At 35.1% G+C, this 20182-nt stretch overlaps 1 protein-coding gene across 1 annotated transcript in view; it reads left to right on the top strand.

Annotated features, from left to right (window-relative positions):
- Positions 1–13394, top strand: part of CCSER1 (coiled-coil serine rich protein 1) — a gene marked incomplete at both ends in the record, with an annotated part of 1070022 nt that extends 1056628 nt beyond the window's left edge. The window contains one exon of the mRNA XM_079713141.1: positions 12909–13394. Within this exon, the coding sequence (XP_079569267.1) occupies positions 12909–13394 (486 nt within the window). The remainder of the gene's footprint in view (positions 1–12908) is intronic.
- Between the last annotated feature and the right edge of the window lie 6788 nt (positions 13395–20182).

Here is a 20182-nt window from a genome sequence, read left to right as displayed (position 1 = left end):
GGAGAAACAAAAAATAATATACAAGGGAACTCACATAAGGTTAACAGCTGATTTCTCAGCAGAAACTCTACAAGCCAGAGGGAGTGGCATGAAATACTTAAAGTGATGAAAGGGAAGAACATACAACCAAGATTAATCTACCCGGCAAGGATCTCATTCAGATTCGACAGAGAAAGCAAAAGCTTTACAGACAAGCAAAAGCTAAGAGAATTCAGCACCACCAAACCAGCTCTACAACAAATGCTAAAGGAACTTCTTTAAGTGGGAAACACAAGAGAAGAAAAGGACCTACAGAAACAAACACAAAACAATTAAGAAAATGGTCATAGGAACATACATATCGATAATTACCTTAAACGTGAATGGATTAAATGCTCAAACCAAAAAACACAGGCTTGCTGAATGGATAAGAAAACAAGACCCATCTATATACAGTCTACAAGAGACCCACTTCAGACCTCGGGACACATACAGACTGAAAGTGAGGGGATGGAAAAAGATATTCCATGCAAATGGAAATCAAAAGAAAGCTGGAGTAGCTATACTCATATCAGATAAAATAGACTTAAAAATAAAGAATGTTACAAGAGACAACAAAGGACACTACACAATGATAAAGGGAACAACCCAAGAAGAAGATATAACAATTATATATGCACCCAACATAGGAGCACCTGAATACACAAGGCAACTGCTAACAGCTATAAAAGAGGAAATCAACAGTAACACAGTAATATTGGGGGACTTTAACACCTCACTTACACCAATGGACAGATCATCCAGACAGAATATTAATAAGGAAACACAAGCTTTAAATGACAAAATAGACCAGATAGATTTAATTGATATTCATAGCACATTCCATCCAAAAACAGATTACATTTCTTCTCAAGTGCACACGGAACATTCTCCAGGATAGATCACATCTTGGGTCACAAATCAAGCCTTAGTAAATTTAAGAATATTGAAATCATATCAAGCATCTTTTCTGACCACAACACTATGAGATTAGAATTGAATTACAGGGAAAAAAGCGTAAAAAAACACAAACACATGGAGGCCAAACAGTACATTACTAAATAACCAAGAGATCACTGAAGAAATCAAAGAGGAAATCAAAAAATACCTAGAGACAAATGACAATGAAAACACGATGATTCAAAACCTATAGGATGCAGCAAAAGCAGTTCTAAGAGGGAAGTTTATAGCTATACAATCCTACCTGAAGAAACAAGAAAAATCTCAAGTAAACAATCTAACCTTACACCTAAAGGAACTAGAGAAAGAAGAAAAAACAAAACCCAAAGTTAACAGAAGGAAAGAAATCATAAAGACCAGAGCAGAAATAAATGAAATAGAAAGAAAACAATAGCAAAGATCAATAAATCTAAAAGCTGGTTCTTTGAGAAGATAAACAAAATTGCTAAACCATTAGCCAGACTCATCAAGAAAAAGAGGGATAGGACTCAAATCAATAAAATTAGAAATGAAAAAGGAGAAGTTACAACAGACACCACAGAAATACAAAGCATCCTAAGAGACTACTACAAGCAACTCTATGCCAATAAAATGGACAACCTGGAAGAAATGGACAAATTCTTAGAAAGGTACAACCTTCCAAGACTGAACCAGGAAGAAACAGAAAATATGAACAGACCAATCACAAGTAATGAAATTGAAACTGATTAAAAATCTTCCAACAAAAAAAAGTCCATGACCAGATGGCTTCACAGGTGAATTCTATCAAACATTTAGAGAAGAGCTAACACCCATCCTTCTCAAACTCTTCCAAAAAATTGCAGAGAAAGAAACACTCCCAAATTCATTCTGTGAGGCCACCATCACCCCGATACCAAAACCAGACAAAGATACTACCAAAAAAAAAAAGACAATTACAGACCAATATCACTGATGAATATAGATGAAAATATCCTCAACAAAATACTAGCAAACAGAATCCAACAACACATTAAAAGGATCATACACCATGATCAAGTGGGATTTATCCCAAGGATGCAAGGATTCTTCAATATATGCAGATCAATCAATGTGATACACCATATTAACAAACTGAAGAAGAAAAACTATATGATCCTCTCAATAGATGCAGAAAAAGCTTTTGACAAAATTCAACACCCATTTATGATAAAAAACTCTCCAGAAAGTGGGCCTAGAGGGAACCTACATCAACATAATAAAGACCATATACAACAAACCCACAGCAAACATCATCCTCAATGGTGAAAAACTGAAAGCATTTCCACTAAGATCAGGAACAAGACAAGGTTGCCCACTCTCACCACTATTATTCAACATAGTTTTGGAAGTTCTAGCCATGGCAATCAGAGAAGAAAAAGAAATGAAAGGAATACAAATTGGAAAAGAAGAAGTAAAATTGTCACTATTTGCAGATGACATGATACTCTACATAGAGAATCATAAAAATGCCACCAGAAAACTATTAGAGCTAATCAATGAATTGGGTAAAGTTTCAGGATACAAAATTAATGCACAGAAATCTCCTGCATTCCTATACACTAAGATGAAAAATCTGAAAAAGAAATTATGGAAACACTCCCATTTACCACTGCAACAAAAAGAATAAAATACCTTGGAATAAACCTACCTAGGGAGACAAAAGACCTGTATGCAGAAAACTATAAGATACTGATGAAAGAAATTAAAGATGATACCAACAGATGGAGAGATATACCATGTTCTTGGATTGGAAGCATCAATATTGTGAAAGTGAGTATACTACCCAAAGCAATCTACAGATTCAATGCAATCCCTATCAAATTACCAATGGCATCGTTTATGGCACTAGAACAAATCATCTTAAAATCTGTATGGAGACAAAAAAGACTCTGACCATCCAAAGCAGTCTTGAGGGAAAAACACGGAGCTTGAGGAATCAGACTCCCTGACTTCAGACTATACTACAAAGCTACAGTCATCAAAAAAATATGGTACTGGCACAGAAACACAAACATAGATCAATGGAACAAGATAGAAAGCCCAGAGATAAACCCATGCACCTATGGTCAACTAATCTATGAGAAAGGAGGCAAAGATATACAGGGAAAAGACAGTCTCTTCAATTAGTGGTGCTGGGAAAGCTGGACAGCTACATGTAAAAGAATGAAATTAGAACACTCCCTGGCACCATATACAAAAATAAACTTAAAATGGATTAGAGACCTAAATGTAAGACCGGACACTATAAAACTCTTAGAGGAAAACATAGGAAGAGCACTCTTTGACATAAATCACAGCAAGATCTGTTTTGATCCACCTCCTAGATTAATGGAAATAAAAACAAAAATAAACAAATGAGACCTAATGAAACTTAAAAGCTTTGGCACAGCAAAGGAAACCATAAACAAGACGAAAAGACAACTCTCAGAATGGGAGAAAACATTTGCAAACAAATCAATGGACAAAGGATTAATCTCCAAATATATAAACAGCTCATGCAGCTCAATATTAAAGAAACAAACAAACCAATCCAAAAATGGGCAGAAGACCTAAATAGACATTTCTCCAAAGAAGACATATAGATGGCCAAGAAGCACATGAAAAGCTGCTCAACATCCCTAATTATTAGAGAAATGCAAATCAAAACTACAGTGAGGTATCACCTCACACCACTTAGAATGGGCATCATCAGAACATCTACAAACAACAATTGCTAGAGAGGATGTGGAGAAAAGGGAACCCTTTTGCACTGTTGGTGGGAATGTAAACCAATACAGCCACTATGGAGAACAGTATGGAGGTTCCATAAAAAACTAAAAATTGAATTACCATATGATCCAGCAATCCCACTACTGAGCATATACCCAGAGAAAACCATAATTCGAAGAGACACATGCACCCCAGTGTTCACTGCAGCACTATTTACAATAGCCAGGTCATGGAAGCAACCTAAATGCCTATCGACAGATGAATGGGTAAAGAAGATGTGGTGCATATATACAATGGAATATTACTCAGCCATAAAAAGGAACAGGGCTTCCCTGGTGGCGCAGTGGTTGAGAGTCCGCCTGCCGATGCAGGGGACGTGCGTTCGTGCCCCGGTCTGGGAAGATCCCACATGCCGCGGAGCGGCTGGGCCCGTAAGCCATGGCCGCTGAGCCTGCGCGTCCGGAGCCTGTGCTCCGCAACGGGAGACGCCACAACAGTGAGAGGCCCACGTACAGCAACAAAAAAAAAAAAAATAAAAATAAAAAATAAAAAATAAAAAAAAATAAAAAGGAACAAAATTGAGTCATTTGTTGAGACATGGATGGAACTTGAGACTGTCATACAGAGTGAAGTAAGTCAGAAAGAGAAAAACAAATATCATATATTAACGCATGTATGTGGAACCTAGAAAAATGGTACAGATGAACCGGTTTGCAGGGCAGAAGTTGAGCCACAGATGTAGAGAACAAACGTATGGACACCAAATGGGGAAAACCACAGTGGGGTGGGGATGGTGGTGTGCTGAATTGGGCAATTGGGCTTGACATGTATACACTGATATGTATAAAATTGATGACTAATAAGAACCTGCAGTATAAACAAACAAACAAAGAACTAATACTAAACTTTCTTTGGGTTATTTGTATGGAAATATGTTAATATAAATGTTTCAGACCTTACATGAAATTTCTAAAAATCTTATACCTTATGGTATAATAAGTCATAATTCTAGTTATTACTTTAAAATGTATATCTCAGAAATAACTAAATGTCCTTGTCAAATGTGTTTACCGTGGTCATTTTTAAGTCTTTTGTCATTTACAGACAGTTCTCAATGTACTGTGATGCTTTTGCAAAAATGTTCCTATAAAAGGGTTTCATCTTCAAGGAATTCATGGAAAAAACTCTGACAAGTACAGGTTTCTGGTAACTGACTACACTGCTGAACTGAATGAATAAGCATTTTCAGAACTCTAATGGAAAACTGATGAATTTATAAAAGTGCTAACAAAAGATCAAGATGAAAAAAAATTAATTACATGGGACTGAGTGAACTGATGAGGATGATTATAATTTTTGTGACTTTCTGTTTGAAAAACAAGAAAAATCCCACAAGGACTCAGAGGCAAAAAATATACAAATCAATTTTCACTGCAAAGTGAAGGAGCTGTTACAGTGGAGGATTACTGGACTGAATGTCAATATTATGACATAGTATGAGTGTGTTTCGTGTTTGGTAATTGCAATCATTGTTGCTTTTGTTGTGGTCATCCATTTACAATGCTTCGTGTTAGTTTATCTCTTGTAAAAATAAAATATAGTGTGTGTGTGTGAAAAAAAAAGATCCAGGTAGTATATCAATCCATATAGATCAAAGTAATCAAATCATCAATGAGAGAAAAATGTCTAGAGAAAGAACATTTCATATTAGATAAGCTATATCAGTAAGGGGAGGAAACATGGTAGTAGATTCTTCTCTGGACTAAATAAATATTAAGGAGCTACTGGTAAATGCCAGGTAGTATTGGGAGGAGTGGATTCAGCATTAAACAAGACAGGCAATGTCCCTGCCCTTATGAAACTTCTATTTTAGTTGGCTTGGGTGTAGAAGTAAGTATGGGTCAAAGTGTGTATTCTTGAACATAAAACATACAGTATTCTGCATTTTATGTTCTACTTACTTGATCTAGAGGCTCATTAGTAAGAAACCATAAACCTTACTCAGGAGGCATGTTTCTTCTCAGTATGAATTACCCAAGAGTTACTACTTAGCTTCTCCTGATAATTCTGGCTCACCTTAACATAAGTTCATATACATCTCTTATTTAAATTTAAATTATAATGTTATTTTCAGTAATCTTTATAATTTGTTAAAATACTAGTTAATATTAGCCACTTTTCTAATGTAATACCATTTTTTTTCTACTAGCTATTGGAAATTGCTTCAAGTATTTCTTTTCCTTTAGGAACAATTCTAGTTGTAAAACAATACTATTTTTGGTTAGGAGAACATTTGCAGAAAAATATCTTAAAATCAAATAAAATAACCAATCATATGCGAAATTTTAATCTATATAAGAAACTAGGACTTGAGAATGGACTTGAGGATATGGGGAGGGGGAAGGGTAAGCTGTGACAAAGCTAGAGAGAGGCATGGACATATATACACTACCAAACGTAAGGTAGATAGCTAGTGGGAAGCAGCTGCATAGCACAGGGAGATCAGATCGGTGCTTTGTGACCACCTGGAGGGATGGGATAGGGAGGGTGGGAGGGAGGGAGACACAAGAGGGAAGGGATATGGAAACAGATGTATATGTATAACTGATTCACTTTGTTATAAAGCAGAAACTAACACACCATTGTGAAGCAATTATACTCCAATAAAGTTGTAAAAAAATAAATAAATAAAAACCACTCCTTCCATGAAAAAAAAAAACAAAAAAAAACTAGGAAGTTGTTGCCTGTTAACATTTTTGGCAATTACCAGTATAGTTCACACACATGAAATAAAGTTCAGAAAAACATTATGAAATTCATTAATCAGTGACTGAAACATTGCTCCCCTCCTCATTAATTCTATCATGTCACCCTGCCTTAATGAAAATTGGGCTATGCACATTGGCATGATTACTGTATATATTCTTTGCATCAGATATAAGACAATTTTTTTAATGTAATAAAACCCGTAAAATCAGGATAAATCTTACAATCAATGTTTTCAACTGTGTTGCAGTTGCAGTGGAGTTTTTACATTGCTCTGTGTAGATTTTATCATAGTTTCATATTGTCCTTTCTTCGATTGAGTTATATGCAGTATTAGCACTACATGCGGTGAGTTACCAACAAGAATATTTTCCAAAATTTTTACTATGATTTGGTATTATAGCAAATGTTATTTTGTATATGGAAAGGCAAGGAAAGAAAGAGTATAACTTTGATATTAATGAAAAAAATATTTGTACTTGCACTGCCTTCAATTCCATACTCTCTTCTAAATTAAAAACCAAATGCTATATGAAATCAAAAGAAGGAATATACTCACACGTACATGAAGCTGTATCATTGAGACAAATGCAAAAAGACTATCAAACCTAAGAAAGGGAAGTGAAGACAGAAGAAATTTGAATGAGAGGCTGGTGTGACTGATGAATGGGTCACACCACTGGTAAGGAAGGAATGTGGTTTTTATTTGTTTTTAATTAGCATCATAAGTTTTGTTTGTTTTTTCCTTCTTAGTGGTATGTAAAATAATAATGTGTTTTAAAATCATTCATCTTGAATTCAATGAAATGCAAATTATATACTCCAGTGAAGAAATGAGAGGAAAAAAATTATAGGGAAGAACTGATTTTATTATAATCTTCAGTTTTGACTGATTAATCACTAAATTTGCCATCCATTCATCTTCTACTAGGAACCCAAAGGATAGGTAATAAAATAAATGTTTGAGGGGCTTCCCTCGTGGCTCAGTGGTTGAGAATCTGCCTGCCAATGCAGGGGACACGGGTTTGAGCTCTGATCTGGGAAGATCCCACATGCCGTGGAGCAACTAGGCCCGTGAGCCACCACTACAGAGCCTGCGCGTCTGGAGCCTGCAAGCCACAACTACTGAGCCTGCGCGTCTGGAGCCTGTGCCCCACAACAAGAGAGGCTGCGACAGTGAAAGGCCCGCGCACCGCAATAAAGACTGGCTCCCGCTTGTCGCAACTAGAGAAAGCCCTCAAACAGAAACGAAGACCCAACATAGCCAAAAATAAATAAATAAATAAATGGATAAATTGATTAAAAAAAAAATAATAACTGACAACTAAATTGTCTAAAAACTAACATAATTATATTAGTTTGTGGAAATTTAATTCCAGCCTTGAGAAAGATGTGGTTAGGTATATGCACTGAACGTTCTCTCTGGGGAAGTGATCTCAAAAGCTTCAGAAGGAATTAACATCAATTAGCAGCATGATGAAAAAATTATTTCCCTCTGGACCACTGCAACCAAATACAAATTTTGTGCATATATATATATATATATATATATATATATATATATATATATATATGCAAAAATATATTTTTATATTTTGAATCAAAGGGATCTTTCCTATGTTTGTCTATATAGAATTAAATACAAATTTAAATGTAGACTTTTAGAACTGGAAGATAATTGAATAAATGTTAGAGTTTCTTCAAGATCTAATTTTTCTCTTCTATTTTTCTCATCTCTTTCAATAGGCTCATAAATGAAGCCCAGAGAAATTAATTTCTTCATCAAAATTCACACAGTTTGATAGCAGCACAGACAAGATTAGAGTCTTTGGCCCAAGGTTCAGTGTTCTTTCCATTATGCCAAATTATCCCCTAATATATTAGGTACATAAGTAGGATAATGAGTGTAGTGGATGCTGTGGTGTGCTCCCAAGTTCTCTCCTCCCCCACCCCAATCACACACACACACACACACATACACACACACTCACACACACACACATTTTCACAACTAAAGCCTTCATTTTCCCAGCTGGTAAAAAAGTTGGCAGCTGATAGCATTCAAGTTAGTTCCCTTACAAAAAAAAAAAAAAAAAAGCCTATTCATTCATGGTTACACCCCCTTCCCAGATATTGCCAATGTCCAATAACTTGTTGAAGTAAGAGTATAAGGCTCCCAACCACTTGCCTAACTTGGGGACAACTCTGAGGAGTCATCCCAGCTTCCGAGTTCCCTGTGTGATTATCTGAGATAGTTTAATTGCATAGAGTTTAACTTCCTCTGACAGACACTGCTTTCTTCATTACCCCATGGGTGTTGACTTGAGAATACACTCTAGTAAACTTTTGTTTATTGTCTCAAATATTTGTCTCAGAATCTGTTCTAGGGAACCAAACCATAAAAATAAATGTAAAATTACTCAAGTATTCTGGAGTAAATTACTGTGGTTTTTTAAGTTGAGATAGAAGTATTCAAAGTGGTTTTACTTCTAAAGGATGAAGCAAGCATCTATCAGAGAAACTTTTAGGTGTATTCACTTTATTTTGTTACTATACTAGGTGTATTCACTTTATTTTGTTACTATACTTATTGTTGCTGTCATCAAGATAACTATTCCTCAGGTATAATATTAGGCATTTTATACACAGTATTTCATTAAGTCTTAACTATAATCTCGTATGCAGATACAGGTATGAATGTAAATCTTCCTTTCCCAGATGAGGAAATTGGAGATTTGGGAAGGGTAAGTAACTTGCCATGGTCACTTAGCTAGAAATTGTCTGATTCTGGTTGATTCTCTCATTAGACCTCAAGCTGCCTAAATGCAAGAGCTGGTTCTCTTATGAACAATACTATTTCCTATCACATAATATAGCACCTTGCTCTCGGTAGAGGTCAATAAATATTTATCAAATCAGCAAAGGAACCTTTATTTGTCTGACCCCAAATCCATGCCATTAGCCCCATGTGCTATGCAATCACCCATGTACACTATGAGCCCTAGATTTAATGGTGAACATCACAAAGAACTAAAAAAAAAAAAAAAAAAAGGAAAAGTCTAAGATGTTAAAAGCAAACTATGCTGAACAAACAGGAATAGGTGATTTAAAAATGCATTAAAAAATAGATTATTTCATTTTGTTTCTTTTTATAGTAGATGCATATATACCTTGTAGGATCAGATGTTATACCAGAGAACACTGAGTCTGCCTGTGGGATTGAGTCATTTGATCCCTTTCAATATGTCTTATTAAAACTGTATATTCAATTTAATGTAATATATCCCAGGAGGGTTAAAATGATCGCATAAAGAAAATGATGAACATTTCCCCAAATCTAATGTTAAAGTAACAGAAATGAAGTTTCCACTCATCTCCTCAGCTTTCCTAGGCAGCATGTATATAAATAGAATAGAAAGGTTTATTATCATGATGAATTTACCAATGGCTCTTTTGTTCTAAAACCAATTTTTTTCTCAGAGTATTTTATACCCATGATGTTTCTGACATTTGGATGTGATTTTAGGCACAGTGTTTGAGGATCTCTCAACTGATTCAACAGTTAAGTAAGCATCTTATAGAAGTCAAGTTACAAAGATGAAAAGAAAAGAAAATCCCACATTTCTAAGTAGGTCCAAATACCTAGCTTATTTCTTTTACTCCCAAGAAAGTCCTTGAAACACCTTCTGTAAGTCATACAATGCTTCTTTCATACAAACAGGTAACCAGCCTTACTATCTCTACTGCAAATCAAGGGAAGAGTTAAAATGGCAAATTAGAAGTAATGGAGAGGGTCTGATAAACGTAAGCACAAATTAAAAACTAGAATGGCAGCTTACTACAGACATTAAGACAATTTAAAGAAGGAAAGAAAAGACATGGTTAGCAAAATATCTCAATCTGAAGTCACTGAGTATAAAGACACCCTAAAGATATCCCCTAATAGAATTTAGTTTTACAGAAAATTGGGGATATTCATCTCAGTAATGATAATCTTGAAGCCTCAATTTAAGTTACAGTATGGTTCTGTATGTACTTTATTTTAGAAAAATGTGATACATTTTAGAAATATTCCCATGGGAATACTGGGAGGCAGAATGAATCAGTGGTTAATCAAGCAGACTGTCTATCTTACACTATCTGTAGAGTACAAACTCACTGTGTTCTGTTTTCTAGTCTGTGTAATGGGACTAATAGAAGCTACCTCAAGAGACTCTTGTGAGGGATAAAAGGGTATTAGAAAAATGTTTGGCATATAATACACACTCAATAAATATATTATCTCAAGCAGATAAGCTATTTTTCAGCAAATATTTATCAAATGCTTAATATGTACCAGAGAATCGGGTCAGGAGGTTTAGATTGGAAATAGAAGTAGACGACTTGAAGTTGCCTATTTGCACTACATCAGGATGGACTTGATTTAAAGGTATATGAAGAGGGCTTCCCTGGTGGCGCAGTGGTTGAGAATCTGCCTGCTAATGCAGGGGACACGGGTTCGAGCCCTGGTCTGGGAGGATCCCACATGCCGCGGAGCAACTAGGCCCGTGAGCCACAACTACTGAGCCTGCGCGTCTGGAGCCTGTGCTCCGCAACAAGAGAGGCCGCGATAGCGAGAGGCCCGCGCACCGCGATGAAGAGTGGCCCCCAGTTGCCACAACTAGAGAAAGCCCTCGCACAGAAACGAAGACCCAACACAGCAAAAATTAAAAAAAAATAAATTAATAAACTCCTACCCCCAACATCTTCTTTAAAAAAAAAAAAAAAGTATATGAAGAAAAAGAGAAAGCAAAGGTGATTTATAGATGTTGGCCTGATAGTGGTACTATTAGTGAGAAGGAGGGTATTTGGGGAAGAATAGGTTGCAGACTCAAAATCAAGTTTGTTTTTTTGGTTTTGTTTTATGTCAGATTAGGAATGTTAATTAGTTAAAGTGATGATGCCGGATAAGTAAATTAGGGTTCAAAGTAGAGACCAGGTTTGGAGAAATGGTTTTCTAGGGAACAAACAATGAAAAGTTGGGTATTTAAAAACTATTCCATTTAAATGTCAGGTACACAGAAATTTTCATTGGCCCTTCAGCACATTTTGTATTAGCCTTCTGCCACGTGCTCTATTCTCCTCTCTCTTACCTCTTTCTCTTCCCTTTTTTCCTCCTTCTTTGTAACAACAATAAATCCTTCATTTTTTTGCCACCAGAGCAATAAGCCAACTAGTTAGTTTCTATCTCAATGTATTTTCCTAAACCAAGACAGTGCTCTCTTCAAGATGAATTCTGGTGCCAGTTTGTAATCTTTGCTTCCTCCACAACATGATTCAATAAGCTATATCTTGCTCCTGTAATTAGAGTATAAACTTCTTGTGAGAAAGCAGAGGGGCCTACACTCATGGACCTGATTTTGATTACTAAAGTGCATCCAAAAGTCCAAATGCTGAAATTTCTTTTAAGTGCCCTATTGTTCTCTGTAGGTCATTGGAGTGACTTCTTTTTTAGTTCCTTGAATTTCTAGGTTACCACTTTGCTGATACACATCATGATATTGATCATTCTAAAACTCTCTGACCGTACACTCAAGTAAATATAGCATATTAAATCCAACAAAAATGTATAGATTCATATATAGATGTTCATTACTTATTAAAATAACATGTATTCTCAGAGAAAATTATAGAATTCAAACTTAGGAAATTAGATAAATACATTTCAAAATGCCTTTTAATTCAACTCTGAAAAGAAATGAGCTATCAAGCCATGAAAAGACATCAAGAAACCTGAAATGCATATTACTAAGTGAAAGAGGCCCACCTGAAAATACTACATACTGTATGAGTTCAGCTCTATGACACTCTGAAAAGGCAAAACTATGGAGACAGTAGTTGCCAGTGGTGGGGAGGGGAGGGGAGAGATGAGCAGGCAGAGCACAGGGGATTTTGAGGGTAGGGCAAATACTCTGTATGACAATATAATAATGGATAAACGTCATTATTAAGTGTGTCCAAACCCATAGAATGTAGAACTCCAAGAGTGAACCCTAAGGTAAGCTGTGGACTTTGGGTAATTATGATGTGTCAGCACAGGTTCATCCTGGGTAAAAAGTAACACCATGCTATTGAGTAATGTTGATAATGAGGGAGATTATGAATGTGTGGAGGAAGAAGGTCTATGAGAAATTTCTGTACCTTCCTCTCAATTTTGTTGCCAACTTAAAACTGCTCTTTAAAAAAGTATTTTAATAAATGCCTTTTAGAGTAAATTATTCACTTAACCACTCTTTACAGTAGAATTGCACTGGGAAATATAATCTCATGAAAAAGAGACAACAATTCTATTGATATTTTTTAAGTCTTTTTGAAAACTTATGGTTTTGGACACAAATGCGAAAGCAACGCTCTTGTGTGTGTGCTATGAACGTATTTTTTAAAGACATCTTTTCTTTTCCATGTCTTTACCTCAGGCTACATATCGAAATCGAATTGTGAGCCAAAGTCTCAGCACAAGGGACAGAAAAGCAATGCATACTCCCACCGAGGACCATTTTAGATACTCAGCAGCGGACCAGACAAGCCCCTACAAAAGCAAGACCTGTCAGCTCTCCAGTCTATGTATAAGCAATTTTTTGAAGGACAAGGAACTAGTGGAAGTTATCAAACACTCCAGAGGAACTTACGAAACCCTCACGTCAGAGGTCTCCCAGAATTTACGGGCCACTGTAGGGCAGAACTCTCTGAAACCAATAGTTAAGACCGAAGGGCTCTCCACGTTCTCAGAGAAACCAAAGGACCAAGCTGCTGTGGCCGGACAGCATTCAACCTTTACAGGCAGGTTTGGACAACCGCCAAGAGGGCCAATCTCTTTACACATGTACAGCAGAAAGAATGTTTTCCTCCATCACAATTTACACACAACTGAGCTGCAGTCTCTAGGCCAGCAGGATGGGTGATTAAATCACCCTATTCCTGTCTCTGGGTAGGATAAGACGGTTAGTGTTTCTCGTGCATAGATCATGTTTAAATTTTATGTATTTTTTATTACTTTTTATTTTTAGTTATAAACAAAGAATTTTACTTTTTTTTAAGAATGAGGGTTCAAGCATGTTAATTGAATTAGGTTTAATAGCTTTGGAGACTTTATTATATATATGTATAATAAATGAGACCATCTTGCTGGTTTATATACAGGCCATAATTTATTTATCTTTTATTTTTATCAGTCACTGATAAGCATTGAAGTTTCAGAAGGTAATATCAAATAGCACTCTGTTCACTTAATGGTGTTACTGTGAAAATAGATGTGCAGAATAAATAGATAAAGGGATTGTAAGGAATTTTAAATTACATAGTTAATAGAAAGAGAAAAGAGGGATTTTAAAGTCTTGTATTTGGTGGTGTATTTATTTGAAGAATGAAGCTTGCTTGCATATAACCTAGAGATGCATTTGTCTCTCTATTACATACAATCAAGCTTATCTTGCCATACGATTAGGGGGGAAAATGGTATTTCTTTTATCCTCTAAGTGTTTACTTCACACTAGTTCACAAAGGATTTCAGACTGAGTAATTGCTAGCCAAATAGAGAATGACAGCTCTGATCTTCGAAAAATTTTGCTTTTAGTTTTTGCTATTGATGTTGAAGTACTATGACATAACACAGTGAGGTGGTAATGTTGCCTGAATTTTGTCAAATGATGCGTAAAGCATGACATGCTACACTCTTTGAGTCACTGTCATGGTTATATCACTGTATTTTTAAAAAATTTGAGGAATAGCACATTCTAAGAAAATTATTTTACTTCACTTTCCTTATATTTTTTAATTCTTCACTTCTTTTTTCAATGTGTGTCCAATTTTGCTTTATATACATTAACCCATATCAATTACTCTACATGATGAATTGAGGAAGAGAAAGTTTCTTGGTAGCCCAGTTTACACTATTTTGACTATTATGTCATCTAGATTTAGAGGAAAAAATAAAATATATGTAAACTTTGGCAATTTGATCTTAGAAATAAATCTCTAACAGGAATACTTAACTCGTTTGATGGCAAATATTTCTCTTTAACAAACAAGGCCTAATGTTTTATACATAAGTGCACGTGAGATAAATAATTCCTTTATGTTTAATTAATAATAGAGCTGTATGCAGCTATAGAAATAAATAATTATAAAATGAACAGTAGGAATCAGGGCTGCAGTTTTCTTATACAAAGATAAAAGCTAATAACTGAATCCATATTAGGCATAGTCCATGCAAATTGAAACTGTCATACCTACTGCATGATCTGTTTCCCTTTTGCTCTCTGACAGAATCCATGAAATGAATAAAGGGAAACTGAGATAGCAGTTTTAGCATGGCATCTGACTACCCTGCTTAAATTAAAGCTATGTGTGAAATGCATCTCCTAAAGCAAAAGTGCATTTGAGCTCTGTGCTTTGGGGAAAAGCCATTAGATATCCCCCCACTAGCTTTAACTATTAAACTTTAACCACTTTTCAAACTTTGATTAGAATTGATAAGAGTAAAGAGTTTAGTGGATATGCTGGATTTGTAATTTTGGTTTTCCAAAGGAAAACACATGTGCATCAAGACAAATGTTTGCCAAATGTTTTCTTTATGTGTGTGTTTGTAATTCTGCCAAAAGAGAATAATGCACACTGCAATTTGCTTCGCTTAATGAGACTGCTATCTAAAATTCCCACTATACTTTAGAAGTTATAATATTCATGAAGACAGACATTTTGGGCTGGATGGTATTTAAGAAATGATAGAAAAATTATGATTATTAATTGTGGTATTCAGCTTCATTTGTCCTAAAAGTTGGTGTGTGTTACTAGAGTATTTGAAGTCTGTAAATAAATCAGAACGGTAAAATAATCAAGGATTTTTTCCCAGGATATGGAAGAACTATGTATCACAAATAATGTTTTTGATTTGGACTTTTGGAGCTTATAGTTTTGTTTTCCTGGAAGATAGACTTTTGAATTATACTTTGTAAAAAATAATCTATTTAAGAAAATCTGTCATTTAATAGACATTTTAAGAGATGTTTTAAATGCTAGTATTTTCTTGAAAAATCTTTTTTAAAGCTGAAACATTCAAAAAGAAAACCTGGGTTAAACAGTTCAATTTTAAAAGGAGGGGTATTTTTTGGAAATATCATCTTAAAGCTGTTTTGTATCAGTATTTTCAGCATTGTTATAATATTATTTGTAATACTAAGTGTAACTCAGGCCTGGAGAAGGTGTAAGCCCACTATGCTAATATACATCAGTAACTGTAAAACAGGGGTTCTTTGTAAGTTCCTCTTGTGTATATAGAGTACTTATGTGGGCATTCTTTCAGCAAATTGATTTCTTTGTACTAAAATCTCTAGTTTTCTAAGACAGTTCCATGTATAAAAATGATTTATACATTTCTCCAAGGCGGTACATATCCAAAGACATGACACCAGGGGGAAAAAGTGCTTGTTTTTCTGATGGAAGCAGTTGTCTTTTCTTTCCCTTCCTGTTTCTTCTGTGCATGTGTATGTGTAGCTAAGCCTAAGTAACTCTGTAAAATTTCTGCTGCAAATCTTCTTTTCTGAATTTAGAACGTGTTTTAAAGGACACCTAAGAAGAGATATTCCTTAAGGAAAAGCTGTTTCCACCTGAAATAAACTGTTATCATTTTTGTAATTATTGGAACATGCAGCTGTATTTCTATGAAGTCATTGATTTTTTTTCCAAATAATTTTATATGCTAACAGAGTCACAGCAAAATTATTATCTCTCCAAACTGTTTTTTTCTTCTTTGGAGCACCATAGTCTTTGTGCAAATGACACCATGAAACTGTAGCTACAATGCTAAAGGTGTGAATCTACTAATATCAATATGCTCAGGGTAAGGACCTAGGGCCACATATCATTCAAGTTGTTTTTATTATTTATTGATTGAGATATAAATAAAATAGCCAGCCACTAGTCAACAATAAACATTTGTAGACATGCCCACACTTACTTAAAATGTTTACCAAGATTTTCTTAAGCAATCTGGGTTTATGACCTGTGTTTTACACCTTCTATTTCCCAAGATTTCAACCTAGCCTATTGTCATTAATTTTCTGAGTGTTACTGAATTCAAAGTAATTAATTGAATTCAAAGAAAATTTCACATTTTGTTTTGTTTATTACCTTGTGTGTATTTAACAGAGATAACACTTCCACTAAAAAGAGTTAATATTTTCTTTTTATCATCATGTATTTAAGGATAAGGTAAATGATCAAGATAAATGATCATATTCCACTAGTCCTCCCAAGACCTTTCTTAGTAACTTAGTTGCTGATGGAATAGTAGGAGTTTATTGAATGGTGACATTCATTATCACCTTTCTCATTATTAAGAATTAGTAAGTAACCCACTATAGTGGGTAACTTGGTATACTGGCTATAGTCTTATAGTCTAAATTTTGTTCTACTTTTCCACTTTAAGAACTTTATATTACAAATACCTGTAGAAGTAGGAAGTGCTTCAAAACAGCACTGACAACTCTATTAAACCACCTGTAGATCAACGTGGAAAAAGAAAGGGGGATGCCTTTAGAGGTGCTGTCTGTGATTGCCATTCTTATCCCTGAATCACATTCCCCACAGCCTGAGGCTTTTCCCTGGTGATATATCCATTTAAATATAGTACTGATTCATTTATTCTAAGGATTTTGATTGCATTGTGGAACTTGACTCTATTTAGGCTTTATTATCAAATCCTTTTATATATTTTCTTTTTTTACCCCAAGAAATAATTCAATCACACATAATATTTCTTTGGTAATTTACTCCTCCTGGAATTTAAACACTTTTTTCTTGTTCTTTTTCCATGTGCTAATTTTGTCATGCCAACACTAGGCTATATCTATACACATGGCAGGGATGATAGAAAATATAAACTAGTTGGGTTCTTAGAAAAAGTTGAATTGAGAAAATATAAACTAGTTGGGTTCTTACAAAAAGTTGAATTGCACTGTAGTATAAGAGCAAACAGCCAGCTATCAACCAACTAAACAAAGAAGCCCTCTTCTCTAACAATATACATTAGCATTGCCAAATTTTTATTTTTCAAATCTCAATCTGTGCCAAGTTCTTTCACCAATAGAATCACAAACATATCCACCAACTATTTATTGACAATAAATTTGATCTTTCTCAGAACCCACTTGCTCAGTACCAAGTAGTGTGGCCCAAAAATATGTCAGAGATCTCATTTTCCACGTGTGTTATCTATGGAAAAGAATGAAGGCAGTTCACCCTATTTCAGACCTGAAATTTTTCCCATAGAAATTAAGACAATGAAAATTCTTACTAATACAAAGTGGGTTTCATCTACCTAACTAATCTAGAAGTGGGATATCATGGTTCCTTTTAGAGAATTTTCAATCTAGCCGCATTAACTTCATCACTTTAACAAACATACTTTTCCTCTTGAACATAAAATTCAAGAAAAAGAATTTTCTACATCTTATCATCCTTTCCAAACATTACCTCATTGCTTTGGTAAGCTCAGGTTGCTGTTACAAAATACCATAGAGTGGGTGCCTTAAACAATAGACGACTATTTTCCACAGCTTTATAAGCTGGAAATCTAAGATAAAGGTGCCAGCTGATTCAGTTCCTGGTTTAGATAGCTTCGTTCTTCTGTTTTCTCACATGGCAGAGAATAAACAAGCTGTGGTTTTATAAGGTCGCTAATCCCATCATGGGGCCCCTCCCTCATCTAAATCTAATTACTTTCCAAAATCCCCACATTTCAGAAGATGACCATGAAAGTAGAACCAACCTTTACACAGAAAGTTAGTTTAATTATAATTTAGCCAAGTGAGCACTTTGTTTAGCCTCATTTGTAGGTCTTCCCCATACCCTTAATTTCACAAGAGGAGAGAGTATTGCTTCACTTAAAAGCATTACTTATAATACACTGGTAATCATATGACCAAAAAAATAGTAATGATGATGCTAGAAGATGCTTTTGCACGTTGTGATTCATTGCTAGGGTTTGGGTTAATTCTGTTTATTTTTCATTTCACAGATTCTTATACATGAAAACGAAAATATTTAAGTAAAGTTAACTTTTAGTTAGAAACTGTATTGAAGGTATTATTTCTTATGCCAGTTTGGACTCTACATTATTATTTTCTATAAAAGGAGAGCTGGACAGAAGAGGGATATACATGTAAACTCGGTCTTGAAATCTGGTGAACAGTGAAATATAACCACATCCTGGAAATTCACCTATATGGCTGACATTAACGAGTCTAAACTGGATACATTAGGTCAGAGGCTGATAAGAGTTTTATCTTTACACACAGAACAGATGGCTCAAAAGTATGTCCTGGGGACTTCCCTGGTGGTGCAGTGGTTAAGAATTCGCCTACCAATACAGGGGACACGGGTTCAATCCCTGGTCTGGGAAGATCCCACATGCCATGGAGCAACTAAGCCCGTGTGCCACAACTACTGAAGCCCGCACACCTACAGCCCGTACTCCGCAACAAGAGAAGCCACTGCAGTGAGAAGCCTGCTCACCTCAATGAAGAGTAGCCCCTGCACACAGCAACGAAGACCCAATGCAGACAAAAATAAATAAATTTATTTTTTTAAAAAAAGTGTGCCCTGATAGCTTTTAGATCCAAATATCACTTGAGTAAATTTGATAAAACTGTAGCACTATCTCACCAGCCATAATCACTGTTTTGTATTTAAATTCTAAAATAAGAATATTTATTGGTAAAGAAAACATGGCTAATATGCAGAGACTTCTATGTTGCTAAAAACTGAATTTAAAGATTTTAAACAGTGTACTGAAGGATGGTCTTGTGTGTGGAAACTAAAATGAAGAGCCAGTATTTATAACTGCCGAAGAATAGACATTGGCTAATGAGATTATATTATTACATGTTGTTGAAATTAAAGTAATAGTTTAATATCTACCTGAAATATAATAGAAAGTCAGAAAGACAATAAAAAGAATTAGTAGAACACAAGAAGTTGGTGCAGAATATTTGAAGATCAACTTAAACAACCCAACATCTGATTATTCAGTGAGAGTTACATCAACCTCTACTTTCAGAAATAAGGGCTGAATGTAGAGGTTTCCACAGGAATCTTTCATGGTGAAGTCCAGGAACCAATACAGTCATTCACATCAACTCATTCACATGACAGATAAGCCTACTACATGAATCAGGATAATCATGCTATTACATTAAACATAAAATTGGAGTCCCTGGAAACATGCAATTTGGTTTTGTCCCAAAGATGATTATATTCATCTTTCAAAGAAGAGTGTACAAATACTTCTTAGAAAGGAATTAATCACATTATTAGGAATAGGTTCAAATATTTATAGTCCTTGAACTGTTCAACTGCAGGAGGTGATAAAACACTTTCCCAGTGTATCTAATGGTGATATGATGAACAGAAAACACTGCCTCTTATGAGTATTGGTTATGGAGTATTGATGCTATGCTTAGCTGACAATCAGAGATGGCAGAAAAATGTCACTGCTTAACATTTGAGAAGTATATCATATAGAGGACGGGAACAGATACAAATGGCCAAAGTCTTTGCTATTTTCTTTTTGTTATATTGTAAAGACTCAGGGTATTCCAATTATCTCTCTCCAATAATTCCTTAATGAGATAGCAGCCTTATAAATTACCTCCTTTAAGCTTTCTCTTGACACGTGCATGAAAGCCTTAAA

The sequence above is a fragment of the Hyperoodon ampullatus genome, assembly GCF_949752795.1.
Source record: "Hyperoodon ampullatus genome assembly, chromosome: 1".
Taxonomy (NCBI): domain Eukaryota; kingdom Metazoa; phylum Chordata; class Mammalia; order Artiodactyla; family Ziphiidae; genus Hyperoodon; species Hyperoodon ampullatus.
Note: the sequence above shows the minus strand (reverse complement) of the source record. Positions and strands in the feature narration are given on the sequence as shown.